Source organism: Lepeophtheirus salmonis, chromosome 10, assembly GCF_016086655.4.
Source record: "Lepeophtheirus salmonis chromosome 10, UVic_Lsal_1.4, whole genome shotgun sequence".
NCBI classification, from domain to species: Eukaryota; Metazoa; Arthropoda; class Copepoda; order Siphonostomatoida; family Caligidae; genus Lepeophtheirus; species Lepeophtheirus salmonis.
In genome coordinates this window covers 20025742-20046211 of record NC_052140.2, presented here as the reverse complement: position 1 = coordinate 20046211, position 20470 = coordinate 20025742, and the positions used below count along the sequence as shown (strand labels likewise).

The 20470-nt window shown below is 33.5% G+C and overlaps 2 protein-coding genes across 2 annotated transcripts; both read right to left on the bottom strand.

Moving 5' to 3' along the window:
• Positions 1-1806: 1806 nt before the first annotated feature.
• On the bottom strand, positions 1807-7385 carry LOC139906471 (uncharacterized). Its single transcript, XM_071891371.1, has 2 exons — positions 7053-7385; positions 1807-2957 (listed from the first exon to the last, which is right to left on the bottom strand). The coding sequence occupies exons 1-2, from the start codon at positions 7383-7385 to the stop codon at positions 1941-1943; spliced, it is 1350 nt and encodes a 449-aa protein (XP_071747472.1). The 3' UTR covers positions 1807-1940.
• A 2152-nt stretch (positions 7386-9537) lies between these two features.
• On the bottom strand, positions 9538-10828 carry LOC121125398 (uncharacterized). Its single transcript, XM_040720592.2, has 2 exons — positions 10754-10828; positions 9538-10687 (listed from the first exon to the last, which is right to left on the bottom strand). Exons 1-2 carry the CDS (start codon positions 10769-10771, stop codon positions 9638-9640), a joined length of 1068 nt encoding a protein of 355 aa, XP_040576526.1. The 5' UTR covers positions 10772-10828; the 3' UTR covers positions 9538-9637.
• Positions 10829-20470: the final 9642 nt, after the last annotated feature.

The following is a 20470-nucleotide window of genomic DNA, read 5'->3' as shown; positions in this document are numbered from 1 at the left end:
TGATTAGTGATTATCTTTTGACATTCTGGTTCAGCCATCCTTTGTGCATTAACAAGCTATGTTAATTTTTTTACCTTGTCATTATGAGTGAGAAAGAAGCCAAAAGGAAGCACATCTAAGGTTTCTTAGATACTGAAGTTGAAGTAGCGAGGATTATGGACATTGTGAAGTCCTTCAGGAGCCTAGTGTTCAAGGTGTAATAGATGAAAAATGATGGGGAAGACCTTTTTATGAAAGCAGGAAGTGGAGGGCATAATTTCAAAAGGGATCCGACGTTTCTGTCCAGCTGTCCAGAGAAGAAGATCAAAGAGGATCCCACCAAATAGATGACTCCCCTCGCCAACGACTTCTCCAGGGGTGTTTGAACCAATCATGAGGGCTTTGAAGGGCTACTTGGGATTGTATTTATTCACGAGGACATATTGCCACCTTCTGGAGGTTAAAAGAGGTTCAAGAGTCTACGTTTGCTGCCAACCCTGTATACATATATATTAGGGTGTTCCAAGATATATAACATAATTTTTTTTGTCAAAAATTTGAAATGGATACCCCCATTTTTTTTCTATTTCATCTCAGCTACTAAAATATGAAGAAAAAAAAAACACATTCTATAAGACTACGAAAACAAGTGTCAATGTGAGCTTAAAGTCATTTCGATGACTTGATCGTACAGTGAACAGGGAAATTTAAATTCAAATGAAGATTACCCACAAAGTATTTATCATGAATACCTTTGATTTCTTCAGATGGGTGTACCAAAAGTTTGCAACAAAAAAAAAAAAAAAATATTCATTTAAAAACAAGTATGGGGAGAAAATTACCACAAATAAGTTTTTCAATTATTCCTTTTGATTTTTTTTTCTTCAAAAATTCCTTCTTTTGGAGCAAAGAAGCCTCAATACGGCAAATAAACGTGTGGCATACGTATTTATCTACCATTTAAATGCAACCCTATCTTTGATTTCTTTTTTGAAGAAAGGTTGCGTGATAAAATAAAGGTATCGAAGTATGAGAAGAGGAAAGGAAAAGAAAACAGGATTCTCAAAATGATAAGAAGGAGTAGAAGGATTGTGTTAAACGACAGCAGGGAAAGATTATAAGAAGATTAACATCTACTTCCTAAGGTATGAACAATCTGATTTCCATTTCTACTCACTATTAAATACTTATGATGACTGCATTTCTAATCCATGCACACTCGTTTATGTAATTCATATCTGTTTCCCATCCATCACTAGTCATCACTCACTACAGTTGCATCCACTTCCGATTTTTCTAGAGAATCTGCCTCTTAAATTAGTCAAATCGGGTCTTTTTTGTTCTAAACTTTGTTTTTTTTCTACTATGGGTTAGGGTAAATACTAATCTTACTACGACTAGTTGATGATGGTCTTTTTCTCGTAAGATATCTCTGATCCCGGAGCCATGACAGCAAAAATATGTGATTTCAAGCAACTAGGTGAAGTAGGTATAAATAGTAACTTTTGCCAGACTATAAGGGAATTGAGATTAGTTATTAGTGTATAGAATGTCCACTAAATGAAACATTTTCATATCAACTATAGGAATATATAGTACAAGCACATAAATCGGATCAAATATTTCTTTAAAGATCAATATTAACAGAATTATCCATTTTTGAACTCATTCCACAAATTCAAATTTCTGGTGTTGTTTTTTTTAAACACATTGATAAATGTCTCTTATGAAACATAAGTTACCAACGATCACTCAATACAATATTGGAAAAAGAAAAAACAAAGCACTTAATTAAATAAATTATTTTCTATTTATTTTAAATATTCATTTGAATATGGATTTCCAAGAATAAATTAACAGAATAATAAATAAATAAGTCGACATGTTTGAATGACCTAAGCTGAGAGGGTAAGTGTAGGATGATATCTTAGTCATTCCACTCTTTAAAATAACAAATAATCTTATTCGGCCAAACCAGAAGCAGCAGAAGGAACGTAACACCATTTCTTGACAACTGGCTTCTTGACAACTCTTGGGTTCTTTCTGGAACGGGAGCAGATTTCCTTGGGTACGTCAACACATTCTTCAACAGGGTTAAGAGTTGGGACCAACTTGGTGACTTGTTTGCAGGACTTTTGGGGTTCCAAGTTACAAAACTCCTCTGGGACTTCTTGGACGATGGTTTCTTTCTTGTCGAAACACTCTTCCGGTCCGGGTTGGGGAACACAGCCGGAGGGACCGCACAATTGTCTGGGGACCTTCTTACATTCAGTTTGGGGACTGTATTTCTTGACGTTCTTCTTTTCATTTGTACAAACTTGTTTGGGCCATTTGGTACATTTTTGCTCAGTGGTGTAACCTTGGGTGACATCCTCGCACTTCTCTTCTTGGATGGTCTCACAGTTGACAACATCATCCTCAACATCGTGCTCGTGGTACTTAGTTTCGCACTCGGACTCGTAGACAGTCTTACATTCTTCAGGGCCTTCACCTTCGCAGACCAAGGGAGTGTGACAGAACTTGACGGTCTCATCAACAGCAACCTTCTTGTATTCGATGAAACATTCCTTCTTGAAGTTTTCTTCGCAATCCTCTTCTTGTTGGGGTTCGAAGTCGGTGGTATAGGTGGTGTGACATCTCTCGGAGTAGCTGTGGTGACATTCGATATGATCATCATATTCGGTTTCTTCTACCATGACTACCTTATCAATACAACGCTCACCAGCTGCGGCAATGGATCCAATGTCCAGTGGGACATCATCCCCATCACCTTGACGACCCAACCTACTTTCAGATGAGGCAGCAGGAAGTAATTCATGAGCTTGAGTGTGGTCATGTTCTTCGTGATGCTCAGCAGAATGATCTGCATTTTGAGCTCCATCATTGAAAGGGAATGTGTTCAACAGGGATCGTCTTTCCCGTACTTTTGAATCACCGAAAGCAACGGCAGTTCCAATCAATGCAATTGTGCAAATAAACTAGGAAGTTATAAAATTTTATAATAAATATATATAAGTAAGGCGAAGACATTTCATGTCTTTAGAATCTATTACTACCTTAGCTGTGGAAACCATTTTTGTCTATGAATATTTGTGATATTGTTACACAATATTGGTTATTCAAATACTGATACTGTATATACTTTAGCAGTATGCTTATATAGTATTCCTTTTGCAAAAAATTTAGAGCTTCCCTATCACCCTCAAAAGGATAAAAAAAACAAATGTTATAATGCATGCCCATACTTTCAGTATCACAGACATATAATAAAATGTCTGTTTTCCTGGTTCAAAAACTGATCACCCTCTTTCGGGGAAGGGTTAATTAATTGAAATAAATAGCATCATAATAAACGACATGTTGAAAACTTGTAGCTGATATAATAAAAATGTATTATACACTTAACCACAGAAACAGTTGAGTTTGGATTACATTTGTTGTGCGTCAACACAAAAAGAATCTTGAATGAAAAACAAGAAAAACAAAAAATCCCAACTTCATATATTCATACAGCCCAATATTTAAAATACATATTAAAGTCAATTATAAGCTATGTAGTCTAATTTTTGGTACATTTGAATGAATAACCATATTGTGTGCATTTCTATATGTAATTTGTATGTAAGATTTTAAACGAAAATAAAGATATTTTAAGTAATTCTAATCAATATCTACTTTATTTATTAACCTATATAAATAAATGTAGATTTGAACATCTCTTTTATATGAAAGAAAACATTACACCGATCTTTTCAAAAGTGCCTAGAATATCTTATTTTTATAAACCAGCATAATGTAATAAGTCAATATATTATTGATTTGATAGTATATTTATTTCATATATCATTGCATATATATATTGATTTGATAGTATATTTATTTCATATATCATTGCAAATATATATTAATTTGATATTTTTTAATCAATTTCATTAACAGTGTGATTGTTGTACCTAATATATGAATTATGTCAATCGTACTCAGCTTTTCCTTGATAGTTTACCCTGTCAATATGTTGTCATTCTGATTTTCTTGGCAATCATTTTTCGATGCATTTTTATTCAGACGGTCTGAATTCGTTTGGTCCAAATATATATCCTAGTTAGCAAAAAGAGAAAAATACCAGAACACACTATATCATGGTCAAAATATATTAAACATGCACTTTACTTATAGTCGTAAAAGCAAATGCCGCCATTTTTTTAAATTGTGATAATCTCAAAAATGGCGATTGGCTTATATGCTGGTGAATAAGAAGTTTATATAATACTTGTAAAGTACATATTCAACATGCAAAGAAACTGCATTAACAAACCATACAATTTATGTTTTATTTGTGGTGAATTGAAAAAGACGTTTAGCACCATCAATCAAAACATTTTATGAACATTATTTTGGTTTTAATGTTAGAGATCAGGATTAAAAAACTGGGCTTGTCAGGTATGATGTATATCCTGCGTCAAAAATCTCACTGTTTGGATGGATAATAGTTATCATCATCTGTCTTTTGCCTTACCTATGGCATGGATAGAACCAGCCAACCATAGGACGGACTTTTATTTTTGCATGACAAAAGTAGCAGGTATTAAAAGGCATACAATACACACATTGTAATATATCCAAATTTGAAATCGGCTTTTAGACCAATTCCTCACAATGAAAAATATCCAGTAGCTGTTTTTCCGTATCAAATTAAAATAATTGACCATCCCAGTGAGGACATTGAAGAACAATATACCCCCATCAAACTGTTCAAGAAAACCTCATTTATGGGGACAGGAAGAAAACTAATTACGAGTAGAGAATTTGAAGAAAAACTCTCAATCTTAAAGCATGCAGTATGGTTGTCATTAACGAAAGTGTGTCAGCAGTTCTTAGGAAATGTAAAAGCCCACGACTACAAAGATCAAGTTAAAGATCTTTTAGCATCTTACAATACTTTGGGTTGAAACATGAGTCCAAAAAAAATATTTCTTAAGTTCTCACATAGACTTCTTGGAGATGTTAGTGATGAGCATTGAGAGAGGTTTCACAATTATATTCATTTTAAAAAGAAAGATATCAAGGAAAGTGGAAAACCACAATGCCGGCGGAATATTGTTGGGGTCTTAAGAGGGATCTTCCAAGCCAAAAATACAAACGGAACACCTAGTCATGTAAATTATATTATATTTATGTAAATATACGAATATTTATATTCATCTAATTGAATTTATTCGGACTGAAATAAAATTTAACTATAGAACTTATACGCAGTAACTGAATTGAGTGTTTTCATGTAACGTCAGAATTGTCAACGTCAGCCATTTAGGGGCTTAAATAACCAAGTTCTATAGTCATAAAAATAAATTCAAATATAACTGTTTATCATTGGCTTCAAGCAGTTTTCAATGTAGATATTAAGTCTTTTTATTTTTATAGCCATTTGCTGGAATTTCATCAATATATACGGAAGTTTGCAAGTACTGATAAACACTTCATGGCAAACTTAAATAAGTTGGATAATACTTATTTTCATTCGGTGTTCCACCACATTAGTTGATCAATTGATACATGGCAATTATAAATATTGATTAGGTTTCTTAGATACTGAAGTTGAAGTAGCCAGGATTATGGACATTGTGAAGTCCTTCAGGAGCCTAGTGTTGAAGGTGTAATAGATGAAAAATGATGGGGAAGACCTTTCTATGAAAGCGGGAAGTGGAGGGCATAATTTCAAAAGGGATCCTAAGTTTCTGTCCAGCTGTCCAGAGAAGAAGATCAAAGAGGATCCAACCAAATATATTTCTCCAGGGTTGTTTGAACCAATCATGAGGGTTTTGAAGGGCTACTTGGGATTGTATTTAATCACGAGGACCCATTGCCACCTTCTGGAGGTGAGAAGAGGTTCAAGAGTCCACGTTTGCTGCCAACCCTGTATACATATATATTAAGGTATTCCAAGATATATAACATAATTATTTTTTTCAAAAATTAGAAATGGATACCTCCCCCATCCCCCATTTTCTTAATATCATCTCAGCTACTCAAATATGAAAAAAACACATTCTATGAGACTACGAAAACAGGTGTCAACGTGAGCTTAATGTCAATTCGATGACTTGATCTTACAGTGGACTGGGAAATTTAAATTTAAAGGAAAATTATGCCAAAAGTACTTATAATGAATGCGCCTGGTTTCTTCAGATGGGTGTACCAAAAGTTTGTGCTAAAAAACAACAATATTGATACAAAACAAGTATTGGGAGAAAATTAAGCATTTAATCTTATAGAAAAAAAGTTACCACAAATAAGTTTTTCAATTATTCCTTTTGAATTTTTTTCAAAAATTCCTTCTTTGGGAGCAATACACGCCTCAATACGGCAAATAAACGTGCTGCATACGTATTTCTCTACCAGTTAACACTAGAACGACGGATAGTAACGACCCCCCTTAAACGACGGTGGATATCAAAAATGATACCCATTTATTTTTTAATATTTGTAACTGTTATAAACTCCGAAGATTTATTATTTATTTAAAAAAATAAACATAACTTTTATAATAACACATATAAAGAAATTAGCTTTTTTTACAAGTTACAATTGTTTTTTCAGTACCAATACAAGGCTTGCATACGAATCTCTTACATTTACAACAGGTGTTGCTTGCTAAGCGCCGTGATTTTCTTGTACAATTGAGTGTATATCAGCTTCTATTTTTAGTTGAACAGTTTGATTGTGATTGGAATAATTGATTATTTTCTTCTATATCATCCTTTGATTCATCATCTTCACGAATAAGTGCGGTAATCAAATTATTCGAAAACTGGTGACGAGTTATTTTCTTACCAGTCACTTCTCTGTACAAGATAACAGTATTTATACAAGCAAAATCCAAAATATTATAAAAAACTTGTAAAGGCCATCGGTGAGAGGACATTTTGGTGGAATAAAGTCTTGCCATTTGATCTAGAATATCAACTCCATACTTAGTTTCATTATAATACTGGATTGATTCGGGTAACCTTTTTCGTATATCTAAAACTGTTTTTTTTGCCTTGATAAGAAGTCAATATTTTGCCACTATTTACAAAGATTAAGCTTAAAAATAGTGCTTGTTTGGTAGCTTTTAGTTCAGGATGTATTTCTTTGCGAGCACGATTCATAGTTCCTAAAATAGTCATCCTATTTTTCTGAAGTTCATTTGCAAGAGACAATGACGTAAAGAAATTATCTGTTGTAACATTCCTCCCTTTACCCAAATATGGTTCCATTAGCTTCATTACGACATATTCTGATAAAGATTTATTTGCTGGCCTTTGAGAATCTTTTCCCAAGTAAGGAAATCCATTTACCAAGTATTTGGACGATGCATCAACTGCTAACCAAAATATTATACCAAATTTATCAGGCTTTTTAGCCATATATTGGGTAAATGGATATCTAGCTTTTGTTGGGAATAGTTGCTCATCAATGGTAATATTTTCACCTGGCTTGTATGATGACTTACAATTTTCGACAAATCAATCCCATACCATTGAAATCAAGGCAAATTTGTCGTTTTGAAGTCTTTGTGATCTTATAGAACGAATATCTCAATAATTCCTTATATCTGTCGCGAGGGATAGTATTCCTTAAAAGATTGATCCCCAATTTTCTTGACCAAATGACTTCTCTCGGCTACCCTTTGGCTAAGATTCCTCTCGCATACATTATTGCAATCAGTTGAAGTATTTCTCGTTTGTAGGTTGTCCATACATCATTCTTAAGTTTTGAACGAGCCTCAACTATTGTACATTTTACAATGTGATCAATAATATAATTATCCATCAAGAGTTCAAAAACTGATTATGTTTTATCTGTAATGATGTTACATTTTGCAAATGATGATGGACCTGAGACTTCCTTCAAAATGTTTTCTTGAAGGAAAAAGGCTGAAATTTCTCCATTTCCTATTTGTTTGTCCAAGATTGTGTTATCCTTACCAACATCATTGACTCTTCTAATAAGTCGGTTGAGTTATGTTTCTTAGAAGACGGGAATTGAGTCACTTGATTGCATCCTGGCATTTCTTGAAATGTTAAATATACCAATTAGTTGTTAATAAATACATCTAGTATATATCAAAACTAATAATGGTATTCAAGAAAATTACTCACCGACAGGTTTGTCAAAAACATCAGAATAGTCATCAGAATCAGAAGAACTTAATTAAGGTGGTTGGACATATTCTTCATCTTTTTCCAATTCGAAATCCTCACCTTCTGAATCGGAGTACGATGTGAACTCGATATAAGGTCTAATTTCTTCAATGGATAATTTTTTCTTGGACATCCTTGTACAATAAAAGGTGGAAGCAGAATGGATAGTTCAGAAAAATCTAGGTTTATATTTATACTAGAAATGTACACGATTCCTATCTAGAGAAGTTTATTCATGTTTGAACTTGCTTGAGCCTGTTCAAACAGGCTTGAGCCTGTTCATACACAATTGTAGAACACACATATTATTTGAAATGATTGGGTATCAAATATGATACACACGTCTGTCTAGGTAATGTTCACAGTACCAACGAAACGAATACTAATTTTAATTTATTATTTTGTTTTTTGTGATTAATAAAATGAATTAGGAGAATTCATGAACTTATAAACAAATGCAATCAAGAAGTATCAAAAATGATACCCTTGTCGTTCTAGTGTTAATTGTGGCCTTGCCTTTCTTTTTTGAAAAGAGTTTGCATGATAAAATAGAGGTAACGACGTGTGAGAAGAGGAAAGGAAGAGAAAAAGGGATTATCAAAATAATAAGAAGGAATATAAGTAGAGTTAGACGACAGCAGGGTAAGATTATAAGACGATTATCTTCTACTTCCTAAAGCATGAAGAATAGTCACGGATCGAGTTTCCATTTTACTCACTATTAAATACTTATGATGACGTCATTTCTAATCCATGCACACTCGTTTATGTCATTCATATATCTTTCCAATCCATCACTAGTCATCACTCATCTTCTGGGCCGATTGCAGTTGCATCCATTTCGTATTTTTCTAGAGAATATGCCTCTGAAATCAGTCGGATCAGATCTTTTTTGTTCCAAACTTTTTTTTTTTTTGGTTATAGTAAAGACTAACCTTACTACGACTAGTTTATAATAGTCTTTTTCTTGGAAAATATCTCTGATCCCGGACCCATGGCAGCAAAAATATGTGATTTCAAGCACCTAGGTGAAGTAGGTATAAATAGTAACTTTTGACAGACTATAAGGGAATTGAGATTAGTTATTAGTGTATAGAATGTCCACTAAATGAAACATTTTCATATCAACTATAGGAATATATAGTACAAGCACATAAATAGGATCAAATATTTCTTTAAAGATCAATATTAACAGAATTATCCATTTTTGAACTCATTCCACAAATTCAAATTTCTGGTGTTGTTTTTTTTAAACACATTGATAAATGTCTCTTATGAAACATAAGTTACCAACGATCACTCAATACAATATTGGAAAAAGAAAAAACAAAGCACTTAATTAAATAAATTATTTTCTATTTATTTTAAATATTCATTTGAATATGGATTTCCAAGAATAAATTAACAGAATAATAAATAAATAAGTCGACATGTTTGAATGACCTAAGCTGAGAGGGTAAGTGTAGGATGATATCTTAGTCATTCCACTCTTTAAAATAACAAATAATCTTATTCGGCCAAACCAGAAGCAGCAGAAGGAACGTAACACCATTTCTTGACAACTGGCTTCTTGACAACTCTTGGGTTCTTTCTGGAACGGGAGCAGATTTCCTTGGGTACGTCAACACATTCTTCAACAGGGTTAAGAGTTGGGACCAACTTGGTGACTTGTTTGCAGGACTTTTGGGGTTCCAAGTTACAAAACTCCTCTGGGACTTCTTGGACGATGGTTTCTTTCTTGTCAAACACTCTTCCGGTCCGGGTTGGGGAACACAGCCGGAGGGACCGCACAATTGTCTGGGGACCTTCTTACATTCAGTTTGGGGACTGTATTTCTTGACGTTCTTCTTTTCATTGGTACAGACTTGTTTGGGCCATTTGGTACATTTTTGCTCAGTGGTGTAACCTTGGGTGACATCCTCGCACTTCTCTTCTTGGATGGTCTCACAGTTGACAACATCATCCTCAACATCGTGCTCGTGGTACTTAGTTTCGCACTCGGACTCGTAGACAGTCTTACATTCTTCAGGGCCTTCACCTTCGCAGACCAAGGGAGTGTGACAGAACTTGACAGTCTCATCAACAGCAACCTTCTTGTATTCGATGAAACATTCCTTCTTAAAGTTTTCTTCGCAATCCTCTTCTTGTTGGGGTTCGAAGTCGGTGGTATAGGTGGTGTGACATCTCTCGGAGTAGCTGTGGTGACATTCGATATGATCATCATATTCGGTTTCTTCTACCATGACTACCTTATCAATACAACGCTCACCAGCTGCGGCAATGGATCCAATGTCCAGTGGGACATCATCCCCATCACCTTGACGACCCAACCTACTTTCAGATGAGGCAGCAGGAAGTAATTCATGAGCTTGAGTGTGGTCATGTTCTTCGTGATGCTCAGCAGAATGATCTGCATTTTGAGCTCCATCATTGAAAGGGAATGTGTTCAACAGGGATCGTCTTTCCCGTACTTTTGAATCACCGAAAGCAACGGCAGTTCCAATCAATGCAATTGTGCAAATAAACTAGGAAATTATAAAATTTTATAATAAATATATATCAGTAAGGATATATTTAGAATCTATTACTACCTTAGCAATGGAAACCATTTTTGTCTATGAATATTTGTGATATTGTTACACAATATTGGTTATTCAAATACTGATACTGTATATACTTTAGCAGTATGCTTATATAGTATTCCTTTTGCAAAATTGTTCGAACTTCCCTATCACCCTCAAAAGGATAAAAAAAACAAATGTTATAATGCATGCCCATACTTTCAGTATCACAGACATATAATAAAATGTCTGTTTTCCTGGTTCAAAAACTGATCACCCTCTTTCGGGGAAGGGTTAATTAATTGAAATAAATAGCATCATAATAAACGACATGTTGCAAACTTGTAGCTGATATAATAAAAATGTATTATACACTTAACCACAGAAACAGTTGAGTTTGGATTACATTTGTTGTGCGTCAACACAAAAAGAATCTTGAATGAAAAACAAGAAAAACAAAAAATCCCAACTTCATATATTCATACAGCCCAATATTTAAAATACATATTAAAGTCAATTATAAGCTATGTAGTCTAATTTTTGGTACATTTGAATGAATAACCATATTGTGTGCATTTCTATATGTAATTTGTATGTAAGATTTTAAACGAAAATAAAGATATTTTAAATAATTCTAATCAATATATACTTTATCTATTAACCTATATAAAAAAATGTAGATTTGAACATTTCTTTTATATGAAAGAAAACATTACACCGATCTTTTCAAAAGTGCCTAGAATATCTTATCTTTTATAAACCAGCATAATGTAATAAGTCAATATATTATTGATTTGATAGTATATTTATTTCATATATCATTGCATATATATATTGATTTGATAGTATATTTATTTCATATATCATTGCAAATATATATTAATTTGATATTTTTTAATCAATTTCATTAACAGTGTGATTGTTGTACCTAATATATGAATTATGTCAATCGTACTCAGCTTTTCCTTGATAGTTTACCCTGTCAATATGTTGTCATTCTGATTTTCTTGGCAATCATTTTTCGATGCATTTTTATTCAGACGGTCTGAATTCGTTTGGTCCAAATATATATCCTAGTTAGCAAAAAGAGAAAAATACCAGAACACACTATATCATGGTCAAAATATATTAAACATGCACTTTACTTATAGTCGTAAAAGCAAATGCCGCCATTTTTTAAATTGTGATAAATTCAAAAATGGCGCTTGGCTTATATGCTGGTGAATAAGAAGTTTATATAATACTTGTAAAGTACATATTCAACATGCAAAGAAACTGCATTAACAAACCATACAATTTATGTTTTATTTGTGGTGAATTGAAAAAGACGTTTAGCACCATCAATCAAAACATTTTATGAACATTATTTTGGTTTTAATGTTAGAGATCAGGATTAAAAACCTGGGCTTGTCAGGTATCATGTATATCCTGCGTCAAAAATCTCACTGTTTGGATGGATAATAGTTATCATCATCTGTCTTTTGCCTTACCTATGGCATGGATAGAACCAGCCAACCATAGGACGGACTTTTATTTTTGCATGACAAAAGTAGCAGGTATTAAAAGGCATACAATACACACATTGTAATATATCCAAATTTGAAATCGGCTTTTAGACCAATTCCTCACAATGAAAAATATCCAGTAGCTGTTTTTCCGTATCAAATTAAAATAATTGACCATCCCAGTGAGGACATAGAAGATGAATATACCCCCATCAAACTGTTCAAGAAAACCTCCTTTATTGGGACAGGAAGAAAACTAATTACGAGTAGAGAATTTGAAGAAAAAATCTCAACCTTAAAGCATATGCAGTATGGTTGTCATTAACGAAAGTGTGTCAGCAGTTCTTAGGAAATGTAAAAGCCCACGACTACAAAGATCAAGTTAAAGATCTTTTAGCATCTTACAATACTTTGGGTTGAAACATGAGTCAAAAAAATATTTCTTAAGTTCTCACATAGACTTCTTGGAGATGTTAGTGATGAGCATTGAGAGAGGTTTCACAATTATATTCATTTTAAAAAGAAAGATATCAAGGAAAGTGGAAAACCACAATGCCGGCGGAATATTGTTGGGGCCTTAAGAGGGATCTTCCAATCCAGAAATACAGACGGAACACCTAGTCGTTTTTATGTAAGGGCATTTTAAACTAAAGTTCAGACTTTTAGATATCAAATGTCTTGAAGCTATAAGCCCCTGAATAAAAAGCACCTATTTTCAATTTTAAACAATCATAAATCGAGTTATAAACATAATACAGACATTTTAATAATAGTTTTTGAATTTTTAACATTAGGCTTTAAAATAAATTAATATAATTATGTATTTATATCGTCAATACTAAGCGCTTACAAAAGCTTTGAGCCTTTAAAATAGAAAAAATGTTTAGCTTTTTTCTGAAGGCCAGGAGGCTAGTTGAGAAAATATTTAGAACCAAGGGATCAATTTCTGCTTTATCATGTTCTAATGCATTTAAAAAAGGGGGATTTTGTGGATAGTGTAAATAATAGTGAATAGATATTCTGGATAAATGTATTAAAGCTTTCTGTCGAAAGAATTCCACGCCGTCATGTCAATCTACATTATATTGTGATCTTATTGCTGGAAGACCAATTTATACAGCTAAGAATACAGTGAAAATATTAAGGAAAGTAATAAAAATACTACCCTGTTCCTTGAAACTTACATTTGAATTAATTTAATCTCTCATACAATTTAGCAATAGCCAGGTAAGGCAAAGAAATCTAATTGAGACAAGCTCACCAAAAATAGAAAAAAGAAATATATATATATGAAATCACTTAGAAAAATGCGTCAATCCTAACGTTATGTCTCGGAGAAAAGATGATGATTTATTTAATTTTTCGGACTTAGAAGGAATTAAGAACCTTGTTTCTTACTGTTCTTTTAATAATTCTCGTTCACTTTTGTTGCAAAACAAATAATTCAATTGGAAAAAATTTTTTATAGCAGATACGCGTGTTGAGATCCATGAAGAAATATTTATTAAACAACGATCCACCTCTCAAAAGATGAATAACAAAACTCTCGGAATAAACTCGTGAACAACTAGTTGGTGCCTGATATTATTATAATTTACATTGTGCATGAACGGAAGACATTGTAAATCGTCCGGCCAATTCATTACGGTTAAGCGCTGTATTTGAATCCTTTTTTCGTACTGTGTGCCCATGGATGCGACTAGAACTATGTTTTTCTTAGCAATCGACAGCCATTATTAATTAATATTTTTCTACATTATTGTTTTTAGGAAAATTGCAAAAAAATAACTTGAAAATTTCTATAATAGAGATTAGTTAATAAAAACGGTTGACCACGTATGTTTCTTCTCCTTCCAGTGGTTGTAAACGTGGTAGACTGTGCTCTTTAAATATCTGAACCTCTTCTTGATGTACGTTGGTCTGCATCCCATGCAAGCAAATTTGATGATGGTGTTCCTCCGGGTATCCTACATCATAAATAAAATTTGCGCAACTAACTTAAAACTAAAGATCAACCTCTCACTCTAAAATTGAAATAACAGAATCAAATGAATTATTTTTACGTTATTCTTGACAAATGCACAATTTTAAACGTACATTACGATATTCCTGCTTCAAAAAATGGCATGGACATTGTAATTCTCTAATACATCATATTTAAACTTTAGTAGGGTGAAGAGGACAAGGGACAATCCCCATACTCGAATTTGAAAAAAATAAAAATAAAAGCATAAATTTAAACCCACAATTACATAATATAATTTAAATATTTGTGTAGAAAAATCAAACTATTTTGTAAATTGGAAAAAATAAAACCTGTTCTTGAGAGGTAATAGTCATTTTTATTGAAGATTATTATTTTTATAATAATAAAATCTATTTTACTTTATTATTATTGATCGATAATATAAGTATAATTGTATCTTAGTTTATTATATTACATTGTTATTTAATAATTCAAAATCATGAAAAATTTAGTTATTTGTTCATCAAAAAATAACGAGTAGCATTGAAATGGAATTACTGAAAAAAAATACTGACTAGTATAACATATAAATACAGGGCCAACCGTTATTATTAACTCATCTTTATTATGCAAATTTTGAGAGGTTAAGAGTAATTTTTTTACAATTTCCCTGTGAGCAATATTGTAGAACATATAATTAGGCATCGATTATGAAGAAAACATTGTCCTAGTCGTCCCAATGAGCACACAGTACGTAAAAATGTTTGAGATAGCAGCGCCTATCCGTACGTAAGGCCATCTGGAAGTAGACTGGGCCTCGAAGAAGACGATTTGCAATGTCTACCTGTACAGTGTTACACCGAACTCCTAACTAGTTTGAAAACATAAATCGTATGACGTCATTAAATATCCCTCTTTAATATGTAAAAGAAATAACATAGGAATCAATTTTGCAAAGAATAAATTTACTGGGTATGCAATTATTAGGAATTTATTTGGATCAGAACTTGGGTTGGGGTATAAATTACAATACATTTATTATCAAATACGAACAACTGGAGGTGGAAGTTTAAAAATGCCAAAAACTTGCATCAATAGACCTCAAGCTCCAATTATTTTATGCATGTCACATGCTTGAAAACGCATTTTAAAAGAGCTTTTTAGATATGAACACCTTTGCACGGAAGCGTTGTAGATCGTCTTTTTAGAGAGCCCAGTCTACTCCCTGATGCCCTTCTTTGACAATTTTGTGCGAAGAAGTGCTTCAATCTCAATCCTCTTCTTGTCCTGTGCCCCTTTAGTGAAGTTTTAGGTATCATGGCGACAGCTGCTCCAAAAAGATTTAATTTACAAGGGAAGAAAGGCGTTGCACTACAACGAAGATTTTTGTCGTCGACAATATGGAGATTTCAAATGTGTTGGTATCAAATGTTCCGGGTCTCTTGATCTAGACCAAGCAAAACTTTTGTAATGCTCTATTGAAAACGGGTGATCCCAGATCTTTCATCACCTTCTAAAAAGTTTACTTGGAAAGTCAAGACAAGCGAATTCAGCCAAATAGTTCAGAGCATGACTCATTCAGAAGCTACAGCTTTGTTGTTAACTAGTTGGGATACTCAGCACCTTCCCATGTCTCAGACAGGTCGCTGAAGTAGCTGAGTGAGCAAATGCTATGACTTCATTGGGAAGAAATATCCGTCTCAGTGGTCTGGATCTTAATCTGATCTAAAACATACTGAGCATATTATGCCACAAAGGGCTCTATAATTACCTCCATCAAAAAGACAATAGTCAACATGTTAAGGAATTACCTCATCAACGCCTGCTCCGCCGTCGGAGCCTAGATTCAGCCCATAATTGATCCAGGAGGCAGATACAAAAAATGAACTCCTTTTCAACATTTCTATATACAATTTTAGCCAATTTTCAAGTAAATCCGTCAAAAAAAAAGGGCATTAGTGACCATATAAATGTTTTTGAAAAATACGCCGATTAATCTTAACACATTGTAGTCATTCATCAATTGAAAGTTAAATTTCTCAGTTCAAGCTTTTGTCAAGATATCATTTTTTTTTTTTTTTTTTTTTTGGGGGGACGAGGCTGGTTCAACGATATGTAGATGTGTTGTGTCAAAATTTGGCCAGTCTAAATTCAACCAGCACGAGGTAATTTAGCCAAAAATAAAAAAGCTTTGTGACTCTTGATGGACATCCCTAGTAAGCCAATTTCTAGTACAGCTTCGATAATATCATTTGATAAATAGTTTTGTAAGTACTAAAAAATATTTCTTAATGGTTTATAGTTAAACCACAAGTATTAAAAACAAGAATATTAGCTTATGTTATGATAATCTATTTTGAACTTCAAATTAGTAAATCATGAATTCGATAAGATAAAATATATTCCTTCTTACAAAAATGGTTTTATGAGATTACACTCCTTAAATTTGATGTGTAATTCATAACACAAGAATTTGTTTTTTTAATTATTTTGTTAAGGGATGGGAACCCATTAATTAAATTGCTAAAAAATCAATATAAATGCAGGTACATTCATAAATTTATAATTACAAATTATACTTATATTTTAGGCAAACATACGCATAAAATACAATTTACTGTTAGTTTATTCACTGTAATTTAGTATATGCTTCAAGCTTTGAAAGCCATGACGTCATCTCAAAAAGATGAAGCAGCGTAGTTTAGTCATAATAGGTGAAATAAAAAGCTCTGAGTGTTTTTTTACTTTATTTTGACAATAAAATTAAGATATGTTAGAAGGATCCTGTTTAGATCAAAAATACTCCGATTTATTGGATAATTTTTGTTAATTTTGAAGGCAATTTCTTAATTCTACGATTGGTTCCTGTTGGTAAAAAAAATTGACCAGCTCATTTTCATAAGTCTCTCTAGAGGCCAGTTTTGTACCATCAAGAAAATTTGGCAATTACTTGAAAAGGTGATGATCACTTGATGTCATGTCTGGACTATACGATTTGATAAAACCTCCCGTTTAAGCTCTTGGAGCTTCTTACGCGTTTTTAAATATGTATGGGGCCTGGAATTGTCTTGATGGAATATATCACCCATTCTATTAACGCATCAGTGTTGTTACTTCTTCTTGTGTTAGGTGGGACTACAAATAAATAATCCCCTAGGATCTGATCCCATGTGGCGCAACTACCAATTCGGCTTTATATTGTCAACAATTTACTATTTTGAAGCAGGCAATCGAACAGAAGCGGCAAGAATTGGTTAATAGAATGGGTGATATATTCCATCAAGACAATTCCAGGCCCCATACAATTTAAAAACGACGTAAGAAGCTCTAAGAGCTTAAAGGGGAGGTTTTATCAAATCGTATAGTCCAGACATGACATCAATGATCATCACCTTTCAAGTACTTTATTGCAAAATTTTCTTGAAAAATGGTACAAAACTGGCAAAACTTTTTCTTTTGAGATTGACTTAAATGAAAATGAGCTGGTCAATTTTCAATAATTTTTTTTATTTGAAAACCTCAACATTCCAGTTAGTGATGGAGCACTATTTCATTCATATGGCCGCCGTCGCTGGCCTTACAGTAGCCCATTCTTTCGACCCAATTTTTCAATACATTTTCGATTGTGTGAGCTTCAATAGCTGCAATGGCGACTCCAATTTCGTGTTTCAAATCGTCAATCGTCTCTGGATGGTTGGTGTAACATTTATCCTTGACGGTTCCCCACAAAAAATAGTCCAACAGAGTCAAATTGCAGCTACGAGGTGGCCAGTTGACGTTGCCGTTTCGGCTTATGATGCGATTGTTGAAGGCAGTGCGCAAAAGATCCACTGTAACGTTGGCTGTGTGGCATATAGCGTCATCCTGTTGGAACCAAATGTCGTCGATATCTTCCTTTTCCATTGGGGGAAACAAAAAATCTTCCAACATGGCCCCATAGCGCTCACCATTGACCGTAACGGCAGCTCCTTGTTCGTTTTCTCGTTTTTTGATTTCGGCAACTGCATCAATGTTTTCGATTAAGCGCACTGGGCGAACACGAGAACGCGTTGTTTTATCCATTAACGAACCAGTTTCGTGCAAAAGCTTCACAAATTTATCCACAAACTGCCTGGAAGGCTCTTTATTTCGACTGACGTAATTTTCTTGCAGTTTCGTTTGAAGACTCTCCATTTTGGAAGTAAGTCTTCAGTATTTCCCAATTTTCTTCGAGCGTAAACTTAACCATTTCGTAAACCGGAGACCTTTTACAAAATATTAGACACAATGAGAATATTACTACAGCTGTCAGACGTCAAAAAAGTTGTAGTTCAAAATGCAACCGCTAGATGGGCCACCCTGTACTTAAGATAAAGCAAAACATTCCTAACTTAATGTTATTCTTTGCTTCTCTCAAAGAAGATGGAAACTTAGAGGAACAAAATAAAAAAGAAACAGCTGAAGATGATATGCAAGTCGAGAAAATCGAAAAACCAGCACTGTGCAATTACAACCCATTCATTGCTTAGTGGTAAAATGTAAAAACTACTCAGTAACATGTTACTGTTTAGAGCATTCATCGCCCAAAAAGGAAAGGATGTTTACTCATCAAACCTGCAACGCTGGAAAGGATGCATGGTGATGAAAATTGTTTCTTTCGGTGCATATTTTACCCAAGCTCATTCAGGGACAGTTTGACCAATAAAACCTGAACTTATCTAGTCAATGTGAATTACACCTAAGAAAAATTTTAGGTTTTTTTCATGAGCATCATGGCGCAGTCACCTCATATCGAAATATGAACCCAAAACTGAAGAACGAAATGTTCAGATTTTTGCAGTTGCTTCTTTACGTTGATTGCAGTCAGATGATTGGGTCTTGTTTGAAAAACAAATCCTGGATCTTTCAGTTGACCTGAGTGATTGAAATCCTTTTGAAGAAGTATCTATATATCTATGAGAATGCAACAGCAACCATTTTGATTATGTCAAAGGAGTTATGCAAATCATTCAGTAATCATTGAAAACTATTGATAAACTCAAGAAAAAAATTATTCAATTTAAGATAACTGATAAATAAACAAATAACCTCATCTTTTTTTTTTATCCATATACATAGGATTCTATTTCAAAACCATGATTTGCAAGGGAGTAGACATTTATTTCAGGATGTGTAGAGGTTAAATAAAGGACAAGGGCTTAACCTAAAAACCCTTAAAAATTAGGGGAAGAACAAATCCCATAGGGTAAAAGTACTACAGGAGTCATTATCCCATATGGGATTTGTACCGGGAGTACTTTTTTTTTTTTTGAGTACATATTCCATACTACACCAGAACGGGTAGGCTAATATTACTAGAATAGGAGTTGGCATGACCTGTAAATACTTTCCTATTCAATTCATTCCCTGTAAAATTCATCCCCGGACATTTTGAATATATAAGATCATTGACGGGATCAATAAAAGTAGTAAATGTGCATGGATTCAATTCCAGCTCATAATTAAAGATTTAAAATGACGTCATATTTATTCCATAAACACCCTAAGACCAGGTTGCCCATAAATCAGCTCAGTCTCCTATTCATCACTAGTCATTTCCAGTGCCCAATATCCAGACCACCTTGTATATTAGGCAAGTTTTTTTAGAGATTTTTTTTTCTAATTCCGATTACAGCTAGTTTGGAAAAGTTGGGATTTGGTAGGGAAATAACCTATGAGTAATTTCGTTTCCCTAAAATGTCATCATTAGATAGAAAATCTAGTTCAAAGTTGGCAAGGAAACAAAAGTTTTTTAAAACAAATCAAAACTAAGAGATATGTATTAAGAAAATTGCACTTATCCTGGAAAAATACTCATTTTTTTATTATAATAATATACATAATTATATAATATCAACATATAATGAGCATTTTGTGAGTCTCTATTTATTCGGTCTAGTCCAGTCTTAGGACCGCTCCCTCGGACTGTTATTTAGAACTGATTTAAAAAAGATGAAATAAAGGTGAGTGCCGTCATCAAGGACCGAACTTCATATGTTTTTATATCTGATATGCAGAACCGAACTGGACAGACCTGTAGTCTTCAGTCCTAAATATGGACCAACACAACACTTAATAATATATTTGGACTTAGTAATGTAATATAATATATAATATTAAATAACAGAATAATAAAAAAGACGTCATGAGGGATCAATTTTACGTCCTTTCAGGACTGAGGAGTGAGACTAGACTGGAGGGAACTGGACTGAACTTAATTGCAGTCTTTGGTCTCAATAAGAACCCACACAACTCTAC